This window comes from Helicoverpa armigera, chromosome 3 (genome assembly GCF_030705265.1).
Source record: "Helicoverpa armigera isolate CAAS_96S chromosome 3, ASM3070526v1, whole genome shotgun sequence".
Lineage (NCBI taxonomy): Eukaryota > Metazoa > Arthropoda > Insecta > Lepidoptera > Noctuidae > Helicoverpa > Helicoverpa armigera.
In genome coordinates, this window is record NC_087122.1 from 13174686 (window position 1) to 13201139 (window position 26454).

Sequence of the window (26454 nt, forward strand, 5' to 3'; positions counted from 1 at the left end):
TTAAATGTTTCGGTAGTTTTGTGTAAAGTGTTCTATTGTTTAGATATTGTATCCACATGGTTTAAAATATCCCTTTCTCGTAAATAAACACAATTTAGAGGGATATCAATACTTTGGGCTGCGACAAAACCAATTTAAAGTTAACAGTTCCGATCACAACTCGTCTCCTATCAGACTTTGACATTTTTAAAAGTCTTGAAATTCTACAAAATACAGAAAATAGCGCATAGACTGTGAGCACGAGGCCTTAAGGTCTCGTTATCACTGATTTTTAAACAACCTCGTCTCTTGGGAAACTCCGTAGACCTCTAAAGATCTATGAGTCTGAGCGTTCAAATGGCGTGTTTTCATCCCACGGACATTTTATTAAATAAACTTGCCTGTACCGAGATTTTCTGGCATCTACAGCACTTTCCTCCTTAAATCATAACAATAATTGGCTATCTGCTCATTTCTTAAGAAACGTACGTTTGGCCAATAATTTTGAATTCTCGACTCCCTTTCAGCTAAATTGTCGTTTAGTAACCCGATACCTATGGAGTTATCGAGAGCTTCAACGCGGCAATAATTTGACTTTTTAGATAGCTTTAACCTTCCTCATCTTTTTTCATGTGGTTAATTTTAACATTAATCACAAAATTTGGTATTTTTTAAATGTCAAAGTCCGATAGGAGACGAGTTGTGATCGGCACTGCTTACTTCAAATTGGTTTTGTCGCAGCTCAAAGTACTGATACTCCTCTAGATAGTGTTTATTTATGAAAAAGCGATATTTTAAAACACGTGGGTACAATATCTAAACAATAGAACGCTTTACACTAAAATACCGAAACTTTTAACATTGCCATCAATCATCAGTATAGCCCATTTAGAGCAGGTGAAAATTTTATCAAATACGCATAGTTTTTCAAAAATGTGTTTATCTAACAAAAAAGTACATTAATCATTAATTAAAACTGCATTATCATTTTCCTGAAAATCAATTCAAAAACTTTTCAAAACACCGACGAAGTTTCTGCCAGCAATTAGTCCAAAACAAGGTTTAACCAATTTCTTAGCAATTGTACAAAATTCAAATTTAGAATACAATCTCACGCATGCTCGGCTAACTCTTTTGATGCTAAAAACATATCACAATCATTAAAACCCTTTGAAATACACGTAAAGTCCTTAAAACTAAGATTTCGCATAGGTGCCCGCTTTTTTTGCAAAAGAGTTTAATTTCCCTAAACCATCAAACTTGCAAACTTTTTTAAAAAGTACATTCATAACCGAGCGTTAACACATAATATTTTACCCAAAAAGAAACAAAAGATAACCGTTTGTTTAGCTAGAATTGTGAATAAATTGGACGATTAAACAGCGGCCACGGGGATTCATTATTTTAATAAAGTGTTGAAAGTTACTAGCTTCATAAACCTTCGTAATAATAATATAATTTTTCCAGCTAAATATTTCTTGTTTAAAAATGTACTGGTAACAATTTTTGATGCTCTTTTGTGTAAATAGGTACTCGTGTAAAATAAAAATTACTATGAGGTTTTACTTTATTTATCCTACGTTTCTTACCCATTTACTATTTAAGTACTTTTACATTTCATGTGAGACTCATTACATGTGTTACTTTATTGGGCTATAATATTCCTAACATTTACGTTTTGCTAGTTTGGCCTCTTAAGTAAAAGACTGAAAATTCCACGCGCACTTTAATTTCACTCGTTCAACATGGTGATATTTTTTTTCTCTCTCTCTCTTTCCTCTTTTATCGCGTGGTATTTAGGAAGTGGTTAACACTCTGTTACCTAGGATAATGGTGCTGTCAAAATATCATACCTTTTTTATAAATGTTAAATTAGGAATCTCTCTCTGTCTGTCTGCACTTTCATGCTAAGTTACTAAACGGGTACGCGAGCAGAACTAAATGACTATACAAAATATACACTGCACTTACCAATAAATGTTTTTCATATTCCTCCTCAATATCGCTTCCATTGTAGTACCGGTTGTCAGCCGTAGTGTTGGGGAAGTAGAACCCTCTCCGACACACGCATCGATAGGAGCCGCGACGAAACCCTAATCCGGGGACTGGGACGCACTAGAACAAAGATAACATTTATTGCATTGATATATAAGTTAGAACATTATTGTCTTATGAAATTAACATCTATTGTCATGGATTTCCGCAAAGTAACGCCTGAATCAATAACTCCTTGAATAATGGTGTCCACACGGATTGCCGGTCAAGACGACTGTTCTCTTTAAGAAGATCAGCCCGTTGCTCAGGACATTATAGTGCACAAACATGTGCACAGACACAGATGCAGTCTCTATTCCATTACCTTATAGACCGATGAATGGTAGTCCACATCGTCTTGTAATAGATATGAGATAGTGTCTTCAATGAAATATGAGATCTTCAATTTAGTTTAGTATTAGGTACCTACTGTATTGAAATAACGTAGGTACGCCTATGAAAAATAATAAATAAAAAATTTGCTCCTGTTAATTTAGCTTCAGGCAAGATTGCTCTTACTTCATCTACTGACAAAGACAAAATTATAAACCCTGGATTCTTGGAAGCCCTTTTAATTTACATTTTCCTGGAATAAGTCTGTAATACAATCTAGATTGTGTTAGTTAAAAATTTCTACATGAACAAGTTTGAGCTGAAATCACCTTTCTGTGAAATCCTCTTCTTAATTTAATATAACCTTGAAGTTTTAGATCGATATTTTGTACTAGATTCTGCCAGCGGTTTCACCCGCATCCCGTGGGAACCTCTGCACGAACCCAGATAAAAACCGGCCTATAGCCTTCCTCAATAAATGGGCTATCTAACACCGAAAGAATTGTTCAAATCGGACCAGTAGTTCCTGAGATTAGCGCGTTGAAACAAACAAACAAACAAACTCTTCAGCTTTATAATATTAGTATAGATTTACTGTCGAGTTATGTTGCGAAATCTTGGATTTCGTCTTTTCTTTGAAATTATTGATCTTGGAACATTTCAGGTAAAAGATAAAATAAACACGAGCCAAAATAGGTGTCTTGTATCAAAGTTACATTTCATACTGTATATTGACCAACCATGTGCGAAAAGGGGATACCTTTCATGTCCCGATATTTATTTATTTATCACTTTTTCAATTTCCCCCCATAATTTAACCGAACATCTCAATTTACGACATGGCTATCAAAAAAATGTTACCACTATTTGCATCAGGTATTTTGTTCGGACAGAAATAACGGACGTTTTTTTTTTTAATTTAATGGCTCCATAAACAACAGGTATAAATCTATTCCTGTCAACTGTGATGGTACTTTAAAAGCAAACACGATGGACATGAAAATTTAAAAGTTCACATGTTTTTACTTAACACTGAACACTGAAATGTAAAAAGGATACATATAAAAATTTTCATGAAAACATACTAGAATCATACAATTTCTCTTTTTTCTAATAATAAAATACGAAGGAATTAACTTAAATACTACTACCTATATTTTTCCCATTTCGATATTTTATACTTTCAAATAAATCACATCGCAGAAGCACTATACATCAGCAACCAAAATATTTTTATACAAAAACGGATAACTACAAATAACAGCTTGTCCGTCTCGAAGGACCAATAGATGACAAAGATATAACCCTATGCCTACACGGAATGGATGAAAGGACCACTTTTTATAAAAACGGGCCCCTTGGGGTGGGGTACAGCAAGAGATATTGTTTCATCCGACCAATCATGTCCTGCCTATAGAAATGGTATTTCGTAAATGGACCTTAAGGTTGTTAATCTTTTTGTTTTGCTGTTTTTTTTTTTTCGAAATCTCAAGTTGCATCATGCTAATAAAACTAAAACGACTGGACACATACCATATTTTATGTATATGTTTACAGAATTTATGCAATCAAAACTTTCCAGTTTGCTCTTGAAACTGAGTCAGAGAAAAAACTGCAAGATTACAGTAGGTATCGATTTAGATCCGATATCTCACTGAACACCAATTTAAAATGTTTCTGACTGAAAGTAGCACTAAAAATGGATGACAATTCCTAGAATTTCTAACACTCACGGTTCGGTATAACTACGCGATTAGAAATACGAGGAATAACAGGTATTGTGTGAATAAAACAGTAGCAGTTTATCCAAACCTTTACTCGCGAAGGTTGACTCTAGCGGTGTCAAATAATTGACTAGCGGTCCGACCAGGCTGCGTCCACGTGCAACAAACATACAAACAGTGTGTGTAAGCTAACCTAAACCTTTATCATTAGGCAGTATCTATCTGTGGCTATATACTGCGTAAAAAACTGTTCTGTAGGTTTTTAGTTTCAGACACCGTGGATGACGACTTTAGGAGGTATGAGAACTATTATTTATTCTAGGCTTAAATACAAACTATTAAAAAATCTCATGTAAAAGATTCCATATATGCTTAGCAGTAGAACTTTCCAACCACGTAGTTACATAATGATCGTAAGAAATGAAAGTACATATGATAACTGTTCCGATATTCCGATATAAAGAACACTAATACTCATATGGTACCTAGTCACAGTTACAAATCTCGACTGGGATCGTCACTATTATGTAGATTACGGATACTGTCACTCGATATTTTAATTTAAAATGAGCACCAAAATGGAATCGATATCAGATTAAGATAATGAGATTTTGTCGATTTAAAAGAATCGAGACGATATTTGAGTCCGATTAAAAACATTGAGCTGTGATTGTTTTATTTCGTAAGTTTGTGTTTTTTAAGTCTTGGTCGTCTAAAAACGACATTTGTATAAAAAATGACGTTAACAATTTTATTGGTTAGAATCAATTGATTAGCTTTCCAAACTTACCGATTCTTTTTTGTTTATTTCAACTTTAGATAGACCGTTTACTTCAATTTTAGATAGAGTAGTTCTCACGTGACCTATGTGAATCCGCTGGCATAGGCTAGATCTTGTTTAAATTCTTATCGTCAAAATCATAGAATAGATTGTTAAAAGCTAAAGCAGGTCAAAATAAAAAATCGTACATTAATTTCTCTAATACAACAGTAAAACTGTTCACCGAATATTATTTCATATCAACGCTATTACATTACATTCTTCACGTAGACGTATCCTCTAAAATCCGACACTCGTACGCCATCGATACTTCGGCAGATATCCAAAGCGTTAGAACGTGACTTCTGACTGGTCTGACTTAGCCTTCGATATATTCGAGTGGTTCTATAAATGGTTAGACTCCAGTCTAGCGAGCTGAAGGTATGTAGAACTAGGTAAATATATGAAGCTCTCATTTTTTTATTGTGAAGATTTTGGTTTGAGTATCTGTTTCACTATGTTATTTTATAGTATTATGTATAGCTGTTCGCCACGGTTTCGCCCATATCCTGAGAGAATTTCTTCCACCAATCGGATTGCCTATTCGAGAGAACTAACTTTGTAATTTTGACTTTAATAAAAGCTCCTTATCTTAATCTGTCTTTCAAAGAAAAATATGCTCAGTTAATGTAAGTTTAACTTCTTATGAGTTCAGATACCAGTCTTCGGAGCCTATTTTGTGACCTTTTAATAGTTATTGTACAATACCTCGCAACTTATCAAATGTTACTATCCTCAAAAAGTCCGTATATACCTTCCAAGGTCTGGAAAAGGTTGTAATCATTCATGTTTCGCTAACGATTTGACCCTCGCAAAGGGTTGAGTGGCAACATTCGGAGCTATTTATAAAACTCTCATAGGACAGGGTTACATATAGTAGCAAATCTTACAACTCTTGGTGATCTTTCAATCCTTTGGGATTTTTGTGGGAATTGACATTTTGTCATACGATGGAAAATGGAAGGTAAAACGTTGCTTAATCTTATGATAGATTGACCCCTCGTGGCTGTTACTTAGCCACGAGCTACATCTCATTATTAAATCATATGGCTATGTAAAATGAGATATTCCATCGGTAAAAGACGAGTAAAAGATAATAATCAATTTATATAAGACCCAGCTATTTTTATACTGAAAGATTTTGCTACAATCGACTCATTGCGTTTTAGTACTGACAAAGAAAAAACAAAATCGTTGCCACAGGTAATGTTGTGGTTTATAAGTTAATCGTCTGATTGATATCAATCAGGTAAAGTATCTTAGTACGATCTTTTTCCTTGGCTGTTTCTGGATGCGAACGAGACCACGGGAAACAGTAATACATATTTCCAATAGCTTTGCTCTGATCAATATCTCTATAACATAATATATTCAAGCACGTGCACAAATATTTGACAATCCATACTTTTATACAAGAGTTCACGTAAAGACATCATTTTCCTTACGTTTATTTTTTCGCACATATTTTCTTAGCAAACCGAGTATTGGCTGAATATCTGTTTTTATGTTAGAACAAGTTTTGGATATAAAATAAATGCTAGACGAAGGTCTACGGAGACACGGCATCATACTGAGCCAATGGAATAAAAGATTACGTGTTGCTGGCTTGATGCGAAATTGGTGTTTGTTAGAAATGTCTATTATATTTATTTCCGTGTAGGTACTTATGCAATGTATATGTATTATGTGGCTTCATTTTCTGAGAAAACCTGAATTTTACGATGCTTTGTGAAATTGTTCTTTTGCAGTACTTCTGAAAACACCTTTGTTAGCTTTTCCTTAAATATTTCATGCCAGTATTTTGATATTTAAATATTTTGAGAGGAATAACTTTCCACTGTGATCTCGATATTTAAACAGAATCTTCATCTCGAAGAAAAGACTTGCTGCTTATTATTTGGAAGTCAAAATTAAAAGTAGGCATGATTATCCAAATCGCCAGATGACTCGTAGGTAAGTATCTCGTATTATTATTCTGAAGCTGGTAATATCTCCCGGTATTATTCAAAAAGTCACCACATCAATCACAATTCTTATTCAAACAGACAAACCTACAACCACAAGCATTTATTCAGACAATTCAATAGCTTGTTCGTCAATCATCGATTTATTGAATCTGGCAATACTGGGAGCTGGTTTAAAGTGACGCGTGTATCGACGTGTGTCGCGTCAAAGTTATATGGAAATCGATCCTTCTATTCCAGAGTTATGGTGTGACATAAAACGTACTCACTTTGGTATCTTTATACGTTATTGATTTGGTATTAAAATACAGATTGTGTCAGCTTTTTATGTCATTGTTGTAACTCAAGTTGAGACAGTTAATTTTGTTATTGTGACTTACTTGAGGCTTTAAATACAGACGGTTGATTTTGCAAAAAAAAAGGCATTAAAACTACCTTTAATACAATGCTATCACTTGGTCTTTGTTAAGAATGAACCAAAATCTTACAACGAAATCTACAATCGCAAAGAAAAAAAAATAACGGAAGATTTTTTAAAATTAGTCATTTCCAAAAAACCCCTACAAACTAAACTTCCTGCTACATAAACAAAAGTAGGTATGTGAGCAAACAGTTTTGCACTAAGTCGGGTAACAAAATACGAGGGACAAACAGCGGGACAGACGTCACAATTTGACGAGACAGATCCAACAATGTTTTTCATGATCCTTCAGAAGTAGGTTGGATCGTAATGGAAGAAAAAACTGAATATGTTTTGGCATAGAAATAATATTATACACTTCTGGACACATCTATTGGCCCACCTTAGAGTTTAGGTTTCGATGGCTCCTTCCGAAATATAATTGCTAGATTGAACAAAAACTGTTGATGCAGTTTTAAACCTGATACATTTTACCTTCTTTTTCGATCGTATTGTTTTAAATTTGAATTCAGAATACCATACGACATGGAGCTACGCCTAACAAGTCGGATATGTGCCTTGTTAAAGGCAATTGATTTTTGAATAAAAAACATGTTTTATCAAATAAAGGTTTAATTTAATAACGTGTGTTGCCTCCATGGGCATCTACCACAGCTCTCATACGATTAGACATAGAGTTTATCAACCGCTCTATGAAGTTTTGAGGGATCATCTCCCATTCCTCTTCTATGGCAGTTTTAAACTCCTGCATCGTCTGGGCAACTGGCTGACGAGCCCTAACACCTCATTTTAGCTCGTCCCACATGTGCTCAATGGTGTTCATGTCTGGGCTTCTGGCTGGCCAGTCCATAACTGTGATATTCACATCCCGAAGATATTCCCTGACGATGCCGGCCGCATGGGCTCTTGCATTATCATGCATAAAAAGGAAATTTGGGCCCACATAGTCCGCGTATGGTATCACGTGAGGTCCTAAGTACTCACGAATGTACCTTTCAGCATTTAATGTTGGCAGCCGTGGTCCTGTAACAACCTCAAGTTGAGTTCTGCCGCTCGCGGATATACCGGCCCAGACAGTCCTTGAGCCACCGCCATAAGCAACCCTCTCTTCAAAGCAGCATTGTGCGAAACGCTCTCCCTTACGTCGGTAGACCTTCTTCCTTCCATCATTGCCATGTAACACAATTTTAGACTCATCAGAAAAGATTACACGGCTCCAATCTTGCTGTGTCCAATTTTAATGACTGCGTGCGAAATGAAGGCGCGCTGTTCGGTGGGCTCTCGTTAGTTTGGGCCCATTAGCTGGCTTGTGTGGTACCATAACGTGTTCTTTTAAACTTCTCCGAACAGTTCGAGCACTCACAGATACCCCGTGGAAGTCGCGAAGTTGTTTTTGTATCTCAATGGAGGTAAGGTGACGATTTCTCAAACTGGTCGTCACGATGAATCGATCCTGCCTTTCAGTTGTGACCCGACATCGTGGCCTTCCTTGGTGACGAACAAAGCCGCCAGTCTCTAGGTACCTCCGATAAACATTTCGGACCGCAAATCGACTTAAATTAAGTTGAGCACTCACGTTTCTTTGGCTGTGTCCAGCCTGAATAAGTGCCACGTCTTGGGCGGCGACTTCAGGTGAAGTATCCATAGATTATTGAGAAAACCTCACCTTAATGTTAAGAATAAGTAATGTTTGTTGCAAAACCAAAGATATCAATCACTTTTTCAAGAATAAGTAACCAAGTAAACCAATAAAACCAAGTTTTCTTAGTAATCGATTGTTTGATATCAACAAGCAGGCTCCAAATTGTCTCTTGTTTCTTTAAATTCTGTATTCGAAATTCAAAAAAAGACTATTGAATGAAATTGTGAATGTGCAAGGATCAAAACTGCATAAAAACCTTTTGCTCGACCTAATATAAAAATTTAGCTAGGATCAAACGAAACTGAAAATACAAGGTGGGCCAATAGATGTGTCCAGAAGTGTAGTTTCGAGACTTTTTTGCACTTGCGCAAAAATAAGTAACGTTTTCATTTAAATAAAAGTAAAATCTTTGCTATACATGTGGTATAAAAAGCCCTATCCAGCGCTAACAGTGCATTTTATTTTCTTAGCCTGTATTGACCCACTGTTGGGCAAAGAACTCCCCATTTTGTCCCCACACCTCTCGATCTTTTGAGTTCCCACCAATCAAGGTTGAAATTAATAATATAGAATAATCAGTTACTTGACATTATCTATTTTTGAAACCTGAAAATATTTGTAAAATCAAAGACGTGGTTCACTCTTTACCATTCCTCTTTAGAACGTCAAAGTCTCACGACAAACATACAGTACAAGTGGTGCCTAGTGCCACATGCGACCCTTCCCCTTCGAGAAACCTGGTCACGTAGAAAATAAACAAAATGAACCACGCATTTCGACTCCCGATACATTATCGTAAAATAAGTAGACGCGGTTCCGAGAAGTATTTGTGCTTGTATATAAAAATGTGAATGTGTGTATGTTTGTATATGTGTGGAGCTGATACACTAATCAACAATAGCTAGCTAACCAGAGTATATAGACGTAGTATATAACAACGGCGCAACTGCCTATCTGACAATTACAACTCAGTTACCAGGTAACAAGACTGTTTAATAGAGATAGCTTTTGAAAACCTGTGTAACAACTGTCAACTATCTGCCAGTCACAGCCGAGATTAACCGTCCAAAAGTCGTGCTTGATAAAGCACTCCATCTCCTACAGAAAATCACGCAAAATGTTGTTCAGGGGTTAAATAAAAGGATAGTCGACGAATCAAATATGCCCAATTCGTTTATCTTCCGAAGAAGCTGATTAAGTATTCAGAAAATTATCCTATCATAATTTAAAAGCAGATAAGCGATTCAATCGTTCTAGATAGCTGACAAGACGATTTGCAAAATCCAGACCTCCATATATAATGAAGACCTAGAGGCAAGTTCAATCGTAGATCCTTTCTCAAGAACTTGTGTGGGCGGTTAATATAAAACCATCTGCCTAACCTTTTTCCCAACTATGTTGTGGGTCGGCTTCTAGTCTAACTGAATGCAGCTGAATACCAGTATTTTACGAGCAGTGACTGCCTATCTGACCTGCTCAGTTACCCGGGGAACCCAATACCCGTAATGACTGCCAAACATGTTTAATGCAACAATGACAAACTGTAGGTCCCGGTACCTACAGTTTAACGTGCCCTCCGAAACAAGGTCATTGGTGTCCAAAAGTTGCATTGGTACTTGCCTAACCTGAAATCGAACCCAAATTAAGAGAGGTCGGTTCTGTACCCACTAGGCTACTACAATTTATACATAACCAAGGAAAAATATTTATGTAAAGTACATCTCAATCCTGAGTCACTGACATACTTTTTTCCGTAGGTTTATATGTTAGCTATTTCAGGGCCATGTAACAAATATAAGTCGTACTCATAAAATTCCGGCTAAGTAACGTTGGTGCTTCGATGCTGACAGCCTTCTATAAATGTGTGTACTAGCTATTTTCTGCGACTTTAGTTCTTGTGAATACCTCAAAAATATTTTTTTCTATTTTTGCTTTTAAGAGACGTTTCATATCTTTCCTTAAGAGCACACCACAAACTTTTAAACGGTCGATAGTTTGTTTGGGCTCACAAATCAGTATGAAGATGAATTGTAGTACACAGTTACACACATTCAAAGATCAGATAACTGAGACAGGTATTGAAAACTGTAATTTTTTATCAAGATTTCTATATAAAAAAAAATTGCCAACTCTAAGGGCTCATACGCACTATGCGGGTAGCCGCATTACGGCTAGCCGCGCGGCTGACCGCAAGCAGAATTATGTACGTAATATACATTTCTATGCGCACTGCGATGCGGCTACCCGCAGACCGCTCCGGTCGCTCGGAGGGCTGCGGCCCGAGTGACGGCCAGCCGGACGGTTGCTATACGCACTGTGCGGTTCAGTCTGCGGCTGCCCGCCATTGAGTGACTGCTTTTTAGTTCTTCGAAAAATATTGCAAAATGCTTGCTCTCATCTCGTGTTTGCAAATAAGGATGCACCCAGTACTTCTTTCTTTGTTTTTTCTTCTTTACGTAACGTGTGTAAATGTAGTAAATGGCTGCACCTTCTTCCACGTCCATCTTTGAAATGGATCGATATGACCGCAAATCGCAACGGTTCTTCAACCGCACGTTGCGGTTGCGAATGCGGCTGCCCGCGATCCGGCTGGCCGCATTCGCAACCACATCCTGCGGTCAGCCGCGCGGCTAGCCGTAATGCGGCTACCCGCATAGTGCGTATGTACCCTAAGAATTACTGTCATTGAATAACTAACTCTTCAGTGCAAAATATGATAAGTATATTTATTATGTTAATGTTATCGTAATGATGATAATATGTTTTCGTATATGAATGTCAGTATACCGTAAAAAAATCCTAATAAAAGTTAGTAACAAAAACAAGCCATGTACCTATTCGTTCCGATTAATTTTTTTCTTTGTTTTTTATTACCAACCCGATGTGTTTTGGCGTAAATGTCCTCATGTGGGTACTAGTGGCGAATATTTTTTTTATGTTGGTCAACTTTTTATAGTCCGTATATTGAGGTAGAAATGAGTGCCAGGGGTTGTGCAGAAACTGTGCTGAAAATTTGTTTCAGGAGTTTATTGTTTTTGCCTTTGTACTTTGTGAGGATACCATAAAATTGTGCATTATTCTTTCTTTTTCAAGGTGGTCCCAATATCTTCAAAGTAAAGTTATTTTTCGAGAAAATAAATATCGCATTCTCCTGATTTTGAGTTGATAAGAGTCACGTTTAATTAAAATGTGGTGAAGAAAGAAAACATACTATAATATTATTTTCAAGTACGTAGCGAGAGTTCGATATTCCTCTCAGAAAGAGTTAACCTAAATTAACCAGCTAATTTATTTTGGTTATAAATTACTTCTGTAATGTTATAGCCCACTAAAATAAACACTAATAGTACATTTAGTATCAATTATATCCCATTAGTATCTTGGTCAATTACCTGACTTTCCTTACAAAGTCGTAAAGACGTATTTATTGCTAAGAAATAAAACTAAAAATACTTTTTCTATTTTAGTTTTCTTTATCCTTGGTATTTGCTGTTCTTTTATAAATAAAAGATAGTCTGGAACTATTGGCTTTGAGCTAATTAGTGACAAAGCTAATTTTCTCATCTTCAAACGCTTGGATGAATACAGTTTAGCATAGATTAATAATAAATATTTACTTTTGTAAGTCTTGAGTTATAATCGTTATATTTTTAGCAGTAATTAATTTCTTTGAATGTTCTGTATTCTGATTTTAGGCTTATTAATTAATCAAAGGCGTAGGCAACAAATGAATATACCTAATATTTTTATGGTCATAATTATCTACACTTAATATTGTAAAGCCGAAGAGTTTGCTCGTACGCGCTTGTATCAGGAAACACTGAACCGATTGGATATTTTTCAGGGCTATATTTTTATCCGGGTGTGCGAAATAGTTCTTAAGGGACGGGGGTGAAACCGTTGATGGAAGCTGGTACCAAGTATTTTACAACTAATTGTGAAAATGTGACATTAGTAAAAAAAAACTTAAATAAATCATGTGTAGAAATGTAGCTTTATATTTAGTCTTGTTTACCTTTTACCAACAATTTGAATATTCACAGATTAATAACTACATCATCAACATACTTAAATTAATTAATTTACTAAAACGTTTGTTTAACAAATAAGACCTTTAAAGGTCAAGGCAAGAAAGGGCACCGCAATTAATAGAACCGACATTTTCTTTTTGATGTGAACTAATTCGTTAAACAGAGGCCATGTTTACGAAAACTAAACGTTTCATTAAGCCTAATGACCAGTTATCCATAAACTCCCTGATAGCCTATCGGGAAATCTGACAGTTAAACTATGTATAACTTCTGGATTCACAGGACTCGGAAAGCAATATCTGGCAGAAATTATAAGCAACCTTCATCTAGCTTCGTTCACTATCAGATTATTAAGTGTCATTTTATAGTTAATCAGTGAAACCGAAAAAAACGTAAGTTCTCCCCAATATGCGCTGCTCTACAAATACAATACAACACAAAAAAGAAAAAATTACCATCAAAATTATATTTAAAATTGAAAAATGCACTCTGTAAATAAAGTAAAGAGCTACAAACGATTCAGTTCCCAATTTCATCATACAAAGCAGAAGCAAGATATTTAATGAATGTTTGAACTGTAATTGATCGACATTCATTTGTGAAAAGCCGATTAAAAATATTAAATCCTCTGTTCATTCGAAATGTTTTCGGGTTTCAGTCCCAATTAAGCGGATTTGTAGTATGTTAAAAGGATAATGCATCACGATTTTGTGGAACTCTATTCCAGTTGATTTATTGGTTTTCAGTTTGTTCGGCATCGATAGGTCTTTGTTTTATTTGGTGAATGTTTAGTACTATGGTTATATTAGAACATGCAATTTTAGTTTAGGAAGATATCTTGTCTAACGTATCGATCCTAGAAGTCGCACGTATCGATCGACCATAAGGTTAAGCAATGCTTGTCTCGGTCGGGCCGTGGATGGGTCGATCTAGGCATGATATGAGTAATCAAATTAAAGTGTGTCGGGTTGCCCAGGAAACTGGGTTGAGGAGGTCAGATACGCAGTCGCTCCATGTAAAACACCGGAACTCAGCTCCATCCGTTTAGACTGGAAGTAAAACCCAACATAGTTGGGAAGAGGCTAGGCAAGTGAAATTAACTCTTTTAGTTTAAATCTACGGTCTTCTACTTTCCTTATGGGTCATCTTTTGTTTTTGTCATACCATCACCTTTTTTAGCCTCAAGCTTATCACCATCGATCGTCACTTGTTTTTTTCCCTAAAACCGTGAGTGAAAATCATATGATACCATGTGGTGTTGTTCACGTAATCCCTTACGCATTTCAGCAAGGGGTACTTAATCCCATAAGACCTTTTTCCCTATCGATTTTCGTTGCTCTTCCTGGTCCTTTGATATTTTTGTGGACATTGTTGGTGTTCAGTGTTACATTTCACGTGTAATATTTAAGCCAATTGTTTTGCTTACTATGTACTAATGTCATAAAAACTGAAGAGTAATTTGTTTGTTTACTTCAACGTAATTATATCAGGAACTACAGATCCGATAAAAAAAATCTTTCAGTATTATAGAATCCGTTTGTCGGAGTAGGCTATAAGCTTCTTTTCATCCGCAAAGATTCCATGGGACAAGAATAAAACTGCTGGCAAAAGCTAGTCTTAAACCAAATAATTTAAGCTAAGTTTTGCTAAGAGATGGATTTTCTTTTGTCAAATTGAAAACAAAACACTGTCACCACCTTTTTCCATCAACTATCTCTAATTTTCAAACAATCCTATTCACCATCATACTACACGATTGAGCACACGCGAAGGCGATTCAGATACAATAGCTGTTAATCCGATTGTGTGGCCTCGAGTGTACCTGCTCAAGTTAGCGCATCGAGAGATTGAACCTGCTTGCAGTCAGTGTTCCACTTAGATTGAATGCGTATTACTTTCTTAGCATACATGAATTTATAAAAACAAGGGAGATTTTAAGCGACTTTTTATCCGTGTAATTCCTTGGTTCAGGAGTGAAACCACTGGTAAAAGCTATTCTTAAACAAAAAAAAGTATTTTTTTTTTCATACCCTAGAGTTAGATTAATTCCTCTTTTTTGACAACAAAACACTATCCCCGTATTTCTCTATCAACTATCTCTTATAAATTATTATTTTTTCTCCAAAGTTGTTTGTTTGGCATCACGACTTATCATTTCACTCGTCAGTGGCAGAATCGTTGATATCGACATCGACAATTTGCCATAACCAAAAATAGAATAGAATAGAACTATCTCTTATTTGCAAACAATCCTATTCACAATCATACTATACGATACATCAGTTGAGCACACGCGAAAGCGATTCAGATACAATAGCTGTTAATCCGATTGTGTGGCCTCGAGTGTACCTGCTCAAGTTAGCGCATCGAGAGATTGAACCTGCAAGTCAGTGCTCCACTTAGATTGAATGCGTATTACTTTCTTAGCATACATGAATTTGTAAGTTTTCAAAATATTTTCTGGAGAATGGAAAATTGTATGAAATATTGTTTGTGTAAGAAGTAAAATATTATATAGTCAGGACATGTGCAAGATTGTTAAACTAACCAATTATGATTTGGTGTAAACAAACACGTTTATGCTGATGATAAATAAATTGAATTACTAGGACACAACACGACTTTCTTAACTTTTGATGCCATTTCCTTGCTGACTTTAATTTTAATCATTTATCATGACTTTCTAAGGTAACGTGATGTTAACTAAATCTTGATGTGTAAATAAATCTAAATGACCAAGAAAAACAATTGTTTACACAATAATTCAATCAAGTTGTTGACAAAGAAACAAGTTCCCTAACAGCTATATCTCACGATACTGCCACAACAACTCCAAGACATTTCAAAACTAAAATATATGCACAAACTAAACTAAAAACAAGTTAGTTTTAGGAATAAAACTCATCACTTTTAGTATCAGGTGCACTTTCTAGTAACTTGAGTATTAAAAATTCAAAAAGTTTCGACCTCTGGATGATTTCCAATGTACCGTACACACGGAACTTTCAAAATGTATTCAAGGTGCAAAACATGAAATGTAAAAATGGCCTGTCGCACAAATTGGGACGCTAGTTTGAAAAGTCCGATAAAATACAAGTTCCTTCCTTTGCACCTTTTCGAATTTAGTTTGGTTCGGTTTGAGCTACGTTACACTTACCTATGTAAGTTTCTTGTAAGTAATTTATGGCCTTATCGCCTTCAGTTGCATGTAAACCTTGAGGAACGACTACATTTTAAAAAGCGAACTTTTTCTTTTTTCACGAATTTGTTTACCTTCTTCTTCTTAGAATTTAAAAAGCTGCCAGCACCAATTAATGTACAAGTCCTTATTTCAAACAACCGCAACGTATAAAAAGACCAAAGTTTTCAAATCTAGGACACAACGACCAGTCTTCATACCACAATCAAAACACTAGCGCTGTAAACAAACAAACTAGAGACATCCATTTGAGGAGCAGCAGTATCTTCAATCCTATTTATGGCATGTTTGGTTTGCAGCCCTAGTGCCCACTTCGGGACGCGAAGTATGCACAGACGCACACAATGCTCCCTGTTTGAACAACAAACGTTCAGACGGACGTATTGATGTGTTCCGAGAATTTTGTTGAGCTGCGGTCTTGGAAGACTCTATAAATCTTTGAGTATTGGCCACTCTGGGATTCTCAAAGAAAGTAACGCTTCACTGGTCTGTACTGAACAGAATAATAAAATTCTGCAATGTCATTGATATTTTGTAACTTAACTTTAGTTTTGCTCAAAGCTAATACACTGATATTTGTATTGAGAGAGCCGCTCCCTTTTGCTATAGTTTTATTGATGAAATACGAGGAATTTGTCATGTAAGTTTTCGTCATCGTCGATATTTTCTTATTTTACTTCCAAGTATTGCTCAAAGCCAAGGATGTATTGAAAATATAGCTATTACCTTTTCCTTTTGTCTTATTGCTTAAGTACCAAGAAAATATCATATAGGTTTTCGTCATCATTTACCTCGCAAGAAATTGTCTAAAGCACAGTTTGGTCCTTTTATCCAAATATTGAAGTACGACGCTTCTCTCACGTTTCGGTATCAGACATAAAAAGGCCGTAAAGTAGCAACCCTTACCTTCGATTTATCACTACAACATTTACTACTGGTCCTAAACAAGCAGATTTTCACCCAACCTTTGCCTACTAAAATAAAAAATGATTCAATCCCGACCTCTATGGTCTGACTACTAACAAAACAGCCTCAACGGTCGAGGTAAATAAATATTTAACTTATCTTTTGGAAACACAGAATTTCAGCTAATATTTTGACCGAGAAACTGTTTTATGAGAGACTAGTTCATTGCTTTATTGTAAAATAAATTCATGAACTATTTTATTAAATGGCCCTTGTTTGAATACTCGAGCTAACAAAGAGATTTGCTCGCACAATCAGGATTAGGTTTAATCTAATAAATCTATGCTAAGGTAGCTTCTGTCTGCAACTATGTATTTTGACTTTAGAATTGGGATAATGTTAATGCTGGATATTAACCATGTCTTACGCCAATTTCATTTAAATCTCTAGCTACAGACATTTTGTATGATAGATTGATAAACTTTTCGCCTACAGCAGAAGTAGGTTCCACTAGACGTCTTACACAGTAGTGATTTATTATGATTACAATATCAATTTCTAAAATAAGCTAAGAATATGTTACATGCGTATCCAAAGCATGAATAATAAATCCAAAAACCCGCTCGGAGGCGAGAAGGTACCGCTTTCTGTCATATTAGGAATAAATTACCGGAGTAACACGGGTTCATCAGTGCCCTGAATTTGTCATAAAGATTGGCGTGTTCCTGAATCGTATCGTTGCTTAAGTGTTTTAGTTTTGCAAGCCTTGAGGAACTTAAAGTGACTGTAGCTATTGATGGCCGATAAATGTTTTGCATTAGATATTTTTTCGTCAAGGAGATACCCAGGGGTGTTCACAACAACAATCAATTGTGGATCTTATTACTTACGATCTTAAGCATATTTTGGTTCAATTTTATCAATGAGGCTATCATAATTTTCAGCCCCCTTTCATGCTGGTGTACATACCATTCATCCGTCAAAGTTCAAACAACAGCCAAACTCTGGAGTTTATAGTTTCGAAGCATACGATTAACAACATTGTTACAAGCCAGACTACAGTTATTTAGAAGTACTTCTCAATCAACACTGTTAGTGGACGTTATTCTATCAGGACCTATAGAAACAAGTTTGCAAGACCCGAAATGATTAGAACTTTTGGGCTGTATACAAACCACGGGTAACTTTGCTTTTGTGCTGTAGTCTGGACCCTCAACTTGTAGGAGTTCATCGGAATCGTTAGGTCTTGGAAAGAACCCTTTGTGGAGACTAAGGCAGTAAAGTTAATAGCTACATCATTATTATTGCTAACTAGCTTCCGTCAGCAGATTTACTCGTAGCACCATGAACTACGTCATGGAAATAGCAATAGCCTACAGCTTTTCTCCATAAATGGGCTATTAATGACTACCCAAGGTACAAGCCATTAGATTTTATAGGTACGTTGAGTTCATGACCCTTGTATCTGCAAAATTCAAGCACACTAAGCCTTTGTCGAGTGACCTCAAAATTAATAAATAATCTGGGCCTTAAAATTCGAAACATAATGCTAGCCCGTTATATCTTTAATTCTTGAGCCTTTGTAGATCATCAAAAGAACGCTTCTAAAGGCATTCATTGAATTTTGAAAATTCATTGTTTCTATTCTTTAACAGTTTAAGATGAAGATTAGATTTAATTCGTACAATATCAACAGTTGTTCAAAGACTTTGGTAAATATTAAACGTTTAAATAAGCTAGTCTTGTAAAGGCATTTAAGTTTTGGTCGTATTTAAGTAAGATTTGAGATTTTATTAAGGCATTTGAGGTACTTGCACCGTTGCTTATTTAATTAAATCGAGACTTAACTGTTTTTAATTTGCTTTGATCTTTTCTTAAGTTAATGAATGGTAAAGTTGGCTCTGAATATCTAAGTGTATCTTGAATCTGCCCTCATCATATACCTGCAGTGTTATACAGATAGACTAAAAGGCATTCTATGAAATCAAAGTTTGAAGTGCTACATAAAAGTATTTATGTAGCACTTCAAACTTAGATTTTTTAAATGTTTAGTTAGTCATTATATCGATTGATAATTTTTCACATATTTTTTAAATATATTCAGACTTGTTTTAGTAATAAGTCCTTTTAGTCAAATTCCTATAATACGAACAACGCCTTAATGACTTAGTCAAACATTTCCATTATACTAACTTACCTCAGTGGTTTTCTTCTTGCATTTGTCGGTGCCAGCAAAGATGTTCAGCTGCGTGGATCCTGACCTCATGGGACACTGATCGATGTCCACTCTTCGTAGGTCGATGTCTATACCGCTCGTACCTCTGGTGAAGAAAATAAGATAATTAGTAAATAGAAATTAAATAAACGTATATTGTGCCTAGATGTCACGGTATCACAAATTATTTTGTGTAAATGGGAAAGTTTAACCACTTCACTGTCCACGAAGCAGACACAATAGTAAGACAATCAGTGTGTATCACATATGACTCATGGGACAGGGAAGTTATTACATATGTGGTACTGTAGATCTTTATTAAATACTTTTTTACTCCTGAATGACTGACTGAACGGCATTGAAGAAACTCTGAAATATTGTAACTTATACATTAAAGTAACAAAGGTTACGAGCGGCGGCTTTTTATTCAGTTTCAGTAATTAGATCCCTCGGGAATGGTATGATACTGAAGCTGGTTTTAAATAAGTCAGAAAGACTATGCTCGTTAAGGCTTACTTTGGGGAGGCATATAGTTATGACCTATATTTTCTTATAAGACTTCATCAAATACTATTTTTCAAGCATACCAGCCTACTTTGAACAACTTCTTTTTATCTTAAACATATTCATTCCTAAGATAATATTAAAAAAAACATAGTCAATAAAACACCTATTACAACAACTGTAACTACAACATTTAAACAAAACTGGCTTCATTAGAGTCTCATCAGACACTAAAACCAGGCTATCAAGGACCATAACTTGTGAAGCACCACATTATAACCGCTGCGATTTTGTTTAAGGAAATTAAATTAAGAGAATTCTGCACACAGTAGACTAAACAGTCGGCCGATAGTTGGCAAACAATGTTTTACGAAAATCTTGATTCCAAGCTAAGTTTTCAATCGGTCTTATATAGGTCTGTCTTATAAGTACTTGATCTTTGTAATATGCGTATCACACTTATACAATTAAGCCAATGTACCTTAAAATGTTATTTAAGATTTTAATTTAATACTAACATTAGGCTAAGTTATACTAACACTATAAATATGGAGAAATCCGAAATAAAATATTTGAATTTAAATTACCATTCATCTTCACAGTAACTTAATGAGCCCAAACAATCGGCCGACTAAAAGTTTTGAGTGTGCGAGTACTCAAAATTTTATCAAAAACTTTCCGGGTTTAATTGTGCAAAACCGAACTTGGCTAGATTTCAAATGATATTCGGGCGGAGTCGCGGATCAAGGGAAACGTGTTTAGAATCATAATGTGCTGAAGATTTATGATATGACATTTGGCGTGAGAGTGAGTTCGCTGCTATCTATCTTTACTTCCTTGTGAAATGGAAAAGTTTGTCTGTATGTGTTGAGTTTTATGGTAGAAATCGTGATTTTAGTATAGGTAACTTCTAAAGAAGATTCTATGGGACTTCAATGACGTAGAATATTTTTTGAGGTTTAGAAAATATGTTACCATGATATGTTTTGATGGAAACGTATAGAATAGATACCTTAAGAGCTCGTTTGGAATCGGAAACCTACAAAAGAATCTAGTTCTTTATTGAAAGAATATCAAGTCCGTTTAGTTGCTATAATTTTAGACAAGTTTTGGGAAATCTAATATGACTTTTATAAGACCAAAAACTATACGTAAAAAATGTGTTATGGTAGTAGCCAATCGTTATACTATAGGTGAAACTGGGGCACACAACTAGTTACCAATAAACCATCTAGCTAGTCAGTAAAATTGCGCATATAATATTATTTATATTCTACGACCAGCTGTTCCCGTAACTTATTACCCATGAAATTTATACCCTCGTACCTGTGACCCAAAGGCTCTAAATGCCAACATTTTTTTCCTTGCCAAATAATAAAATGAACCTCATGTATGCTTCGGAAATTATTCTGAAGAGCAAATCCAAAGACTATAAAACCACTTGACTGCGCATACAGTGCCCCGACGCTCGCCAAAAGTTAGTGATTTTGCGCGTACTATAAGGCTACGATCAGTACGATCCTTTAGTAGCGACCGTGAACTGACCAATAGTAGCCGCGGATTATGCCGCGTCCCCCCGCCCGCAGTGGTGAGTCGTGTTCTTAGAAGAAATTGGCGAGTGCGCTCTCTAGTGGTTATTTACTTTATGAGCAAATCAAACAGGTATTTATTTTTATTTAGAATACAGGAAATGGGACGTTAACCGATGTTATTTGCAATTTCTTGGTTCTTTGGTATGTAGGTATAAATAATTGACTACTTAAATGCCTTTGGTACGTACATAAAAATAGCAGCCTAAAAGGTTTGGTACAATTGTTTTTTTTTATAAAAATAGATTTTCAAGATTTCTTCCATTTTAGTGACTTTATAAAATCAATAAAGCCATTTTCAGATTATTGAAATCCCTCGTCGATTTATGAAAGTGAGATGTGAAACTGATTTAGACTGCTAAACGTTGCAATACATTAAACATAAGCAAATATTCTGTACCAGGTAAAACCACAGCAAAATCTACACAGTACACATACATATTCATTCCGTCGTAGAATTTACATTGAACATGTGCCATCTAATCCAATTACACGTCCAATTAAACGCACTTGCACCATACAGTCCATATACCCTAAATGCTTAGATAATCAAACCAACTGGAGACGAGACGACATTGCTGTTCTCTTTACTTAGCTAAAAGTACGAGAACACCGCTCATAGTTTTGTGAGGACGTATGGGTCGAGTGTCAACGTTTCTTTGACAATTTCGTATTCTGTCTGTATTCGTGATGATGTGGTTAAAAAACGTGGGAGATTTCACTGTTTACTGCGTTAACTCGCTCCCGGGCGAAAAATTAACACAACTTTTAACCGATCTAAACAGGAGGAGAACCTTCTTTTTTAGTTTGACCTGTATGTTGTATGTTTGACCGCAATTATCATTAGGCATTAGGCTCAATAGATTTTGATGCGGTATTCAGTCTGCGTCTCATTTAGGGAAAGTTTTTGCGTATAAATTGACTTTTTTATACCTTACTTACTTTTCTACTTTTTTATATAAAAAAGTTTTATTGCGTAAAGATTTGTACTTATGGCACTTCCAGTTGCTTCAATGCTCTAACCATAAATGTATGTGGCTAGTACATCTCCGTGACAGATTATGGTAATGAACCTCAAAGGACAACGGGCTTGCCACACATTACCCGGTTAACCGCACCATTAATATGACGTTCACGCCACGGTTGGGTGACTGCGATATGACGTTTTAGAAATATAGTAAGGGTGATATGAAATTGCTTTGGTGTAAGCGACTTGTATTTATTTATTAACTAGCTTCTGCAAGCGGTTCAACCCACTTTCTAAAGGCAACTATATCCTGCACTCGGATAAGAAGGAGCCTATATGTATGTCATTTTGGTGTATATAGTTGTTAGACTGGTAATCAGTCTTTCTAGGTTCTTACTACTTTTTTATTTCCTGTGACAGATATTGCCAAAATATGGTTAAAAATCGTAGCTCTCGTTATTATAGAACTGCGGTTTTTTATTGAAACATACCAATTTGTTACAAGTAATGGTTATCATTGTGGTTGTAAATTAATACTCGAAATCGTGTACTGAAAAATGAGCCTTTAATTTAATTTATTGTGTTTTTGCGGTTTGTTCGATTTTAATGACATAACGTACCTATAGATACTTTTCCAGTAGAATTTTATTTACGAACTTGACCACATAGAGTATTTTTATATAAGCAAAAGTTTAATAAATTAAAAATTTAATACTATATCAAACTGGCTTCGATAAAACACAGCTGCCAATGTTTTCTTTTCATCCTATAACCATAATGGAAAATTAATATACCTATTTTCAAAATCCAGCCAACTAGAACAGGTTCGATACACATCGCAATATTTTGTCGAGATCAATCAATCGTTATGTACGCCAATTATGGGAATTTCCAATTCAAGTAACTTGTATGGAAAACAGGAAAAAGTTCGCAAAGTTATTAAAATATTATAATGAAAATATGTTGGAGTTTCCAAGCGAATTTTACGCTCATTAATTATTGTGAAAATTTGGAATATAGATCAGTATGTTATTACAGCCCTGAAAATATAGACTATATTTTTTGACTACCTAATACCACCAATTCTTCAGATAGCTACTGAATATTATTAAGGATCAAATCTCGGTCCTCTGAGAATTCTTTTGGCCCTTTAAGAAATGAAATCTTTTTAGAATAAGGGCCCAAAAATAATAATAACGGCCAACTTATTTTACTTCTATATTTCAAGACTTAGGGTGACCAGGACTAGAGGTGTTAATTCCTGATTTCCCTGAATGGTTACTGAGTAGAATACAAAGCTCAGAATAGACTTCTGACATTCTAAATTCTTCCTGTCATTATTCCATAATTTAGTTCTTAATATTGTTATTGTTGTTTTAATTAAAGTTAACGTCATTTCAACAGCTTTATAAGTTGTTTGAAAATATGCCATCTAAAGGAAAATTAGCAACCCTCATACATTGACGTCATTAGTTTTTATTCATTTATTCATATTTCAACAAATCCTTCAAAATCTCCAAAAACTGTTCCCCACAAAAGCTTTAATTCCCCCACTATGAAAGTGGGTTGATTTAAAACTACTGAACCAAAAGCCGGCATTTCATTTGCCATTGAATTAACAAATTTTCCAACAATTTTCATTTGGGAAAGCTATATTTTTGTGGAAATTTATAGCCTTGTGGCTATTTCCTGCTTTGTACTTCAGATGGCTGTGATAAAGCCTGTTTAAAAGCTGGTAATAAGGCTCATTTCAATGTTTGTTTGAAACGGTTGATTTAGTTCGAAAATGTTATGTAGGGCGATAAATAAGCTCTATTTCTTGTTGAAAGGTTTATTTTTTTATATAATTTATATGTCATAATCTAGAAATTTTTATTATTTTTTACCTTTTAACTATACCTCACATGCGGTCTTTACATAACTGCAGGTTTATTTTATTACCATTCTAATAAACAAAATTGATTTACTATCACTTCCAAAAGCATCTCAATTTTCAATAAAAAATATAGCTCAACTAATTTGAAAGACATCTAAAAATAAAATTAAATCATAGACAGTAACTAGTCTAACTCAGAAATCGATAGCCAATAGTCTCGAGTAACAATATCGAATAATTTCATTATCCAATTTAATGAATTCGTCTCGATATCTCGCTAGTTAGGTAGTTCAATATCTACCGATTCTAATTTAGAAATACATTTCATATTCACGCCTTTAACGATTCGCCTTGGGTCAAAATTATTGTCTCTTGAATATCTGGATTTAGTTTAACTACAAGTTTAGAATTATGTAAATGCAATTATCGATAAAATTATCTCGATTTTTATTTTTCACTTGCTGTAGTAACTTTATCTAATATTGACTGTCCAGATTAAAAAAAATGTGACCAAAATACGTTAATAAAGTGACCATTATGACCACCTTTTGTCAGATTGTGATCTAAATATTACCCATATTGATTTATTATACAAAACACCGCTACGTTTTACCCACGGAAGCGGAAACCAGTTGTAATATTCCAAGCCTCGCCACAAGGGTGAGTCCTAAGCAATATTTTTTGTAGCTCATAATATGAGACCAGGCCCGTATTAATCTTATAATATTCTTAGAGTTTTGTTATAAAAGATTTATAGTAAAAGGGATCGTTCAAAAGAAATATGGCTTCCTTTCGATATTTTTGGGGTAAAGGGAATGATGGCAATTTTATTAGTTGATAGGTGTATTGATCAGGTTTGTGAAGTATTGTTGATAGTATTGGTTGGTCACAGAAATGAGATAATATAAATCTTTACAAGTGAAGCTTTCAGTACAGCGCAATAATCTTGATTATCTATTTTGTAGGGTTGATAGATTTTTTGATAATTCATGGACTTACGCATATATGTAGAAACATAATACTGGGAGAAGAATTTAGATTTTTGTAAAGATCAAATAAAGTCTTTTATCTCAGAAATTATTATCAATTTCAAACCACCAATACCTGAAATAATATGATTTTCTCTTAGTAAAGTGTAACGTAATAGTTTCACAATAAATAAAAACGTACACAAATGCTAATTGTAGCTGAAATATAAGCCCTATAAAGTGGCTGAAAAACACCTGAAAAACCGCCGTCTCGGAACCGGACGCCGTGAGTATCAGTAGCACTTTGTTTGAACGTTTTTAGTGCTTACCCTCGCTGAAGTACCACTTAACTGTAAATTGTAGTGTGTTAAATAAATACGTAGGGTTTTTAAAGAAAGAATGAAGTTCCTTGTTTAGTGTTTATCTGCTTTGAGATACTCTAATCGGACACTATTATCCTTATGCGAAAGGAACTGTGTCTGACTGTCACGTTGTTATGAGAAAACGACTGAAGTGTGTTTTAAATGTGGTAGACAGGTAGTCAAATATCTGAAAAAGGATATAGGCATTTTTATCCAGGTGTGAGAAATAGTTATTTTATAATGCGGGCGACACTACTGGCGAAAACTAGTTTACCGTACACCGGTATTCTGTATAGTGTTAACTTCAATTTCATACTCTTATAAAACTAATGGACTTATTTTTTTTTTAATCGAGAATATATCTACAGTATACATTACGCACACTTGTTGAATAAGTACAAGAAGCAATAAATATATCCATTTAATACTGACGGAACATATTTTCTGTAATATCTATGCAAATAAAAAGTAATTCCATTCTATAACACCAAAACTCCCTCGAACACCACAGATTATATAAGTTTCAGATATTCCTGATACGGTGGTATCCATGAATAATCCATTTTCTAGTACAAACGACGGGCCGAGCCTATCTCTGACCCGATCTGTGTTATTGCTCAAACGACTCCGAATGGAACTGATAACTTCTATTTTCGCGTTCAATCTTTTTTGTGCAAGATTTTTTTGTGTCCTGTTTTTGTCACGAAATTGTGGTCGTACTAACGTTTGATGTTACGTTCGGTTTTATGGATCATTTGTAATGATAATATTTTTATGACGTTCCTCAAGGTTGTAGGATAATGTAATATGTTATTTTACCTAGTAGGTACTGTCGTACCTTTTTTCCCTGCTACTTTTAATATTATTTTCTTTTGCTTGCATGAATATTTCACTTCGCTTATTGGGATGATTTTATGAAT

At 35.0% G+C, this 26454-nt stretch overlaps 1 protein-coding gene across 2 annotated transcripts in view; it reads right to left on the reverse strand.

The window, feature by feature from the left end:
* Positions 1 to 26454, reverse strand: part of LOC110379308 (metabotropic glycine receptor) — a 116652-nt gene that overhangs the window by 19579 nt on the left and 70619 nt on the right. For both annotated transcript variants that reach the window (XM_049836445.2, XM_064043379.1), the window contains exons 4-5: positions 19251 to 19374; positions 1951 to 2094 (exon numbers count right to left, since the gene is read on the reverse strand). In XM_049836445.2, coding sequence (XP_049692402.2) covers positions 1951 to 2094; positions 19251 to 19374 — 268 coding nt within the window. The remainder of the gene's footprint in view (positions 1 to 1950; positions 2095 to 19250; positions 19375 to 26454) is intronic.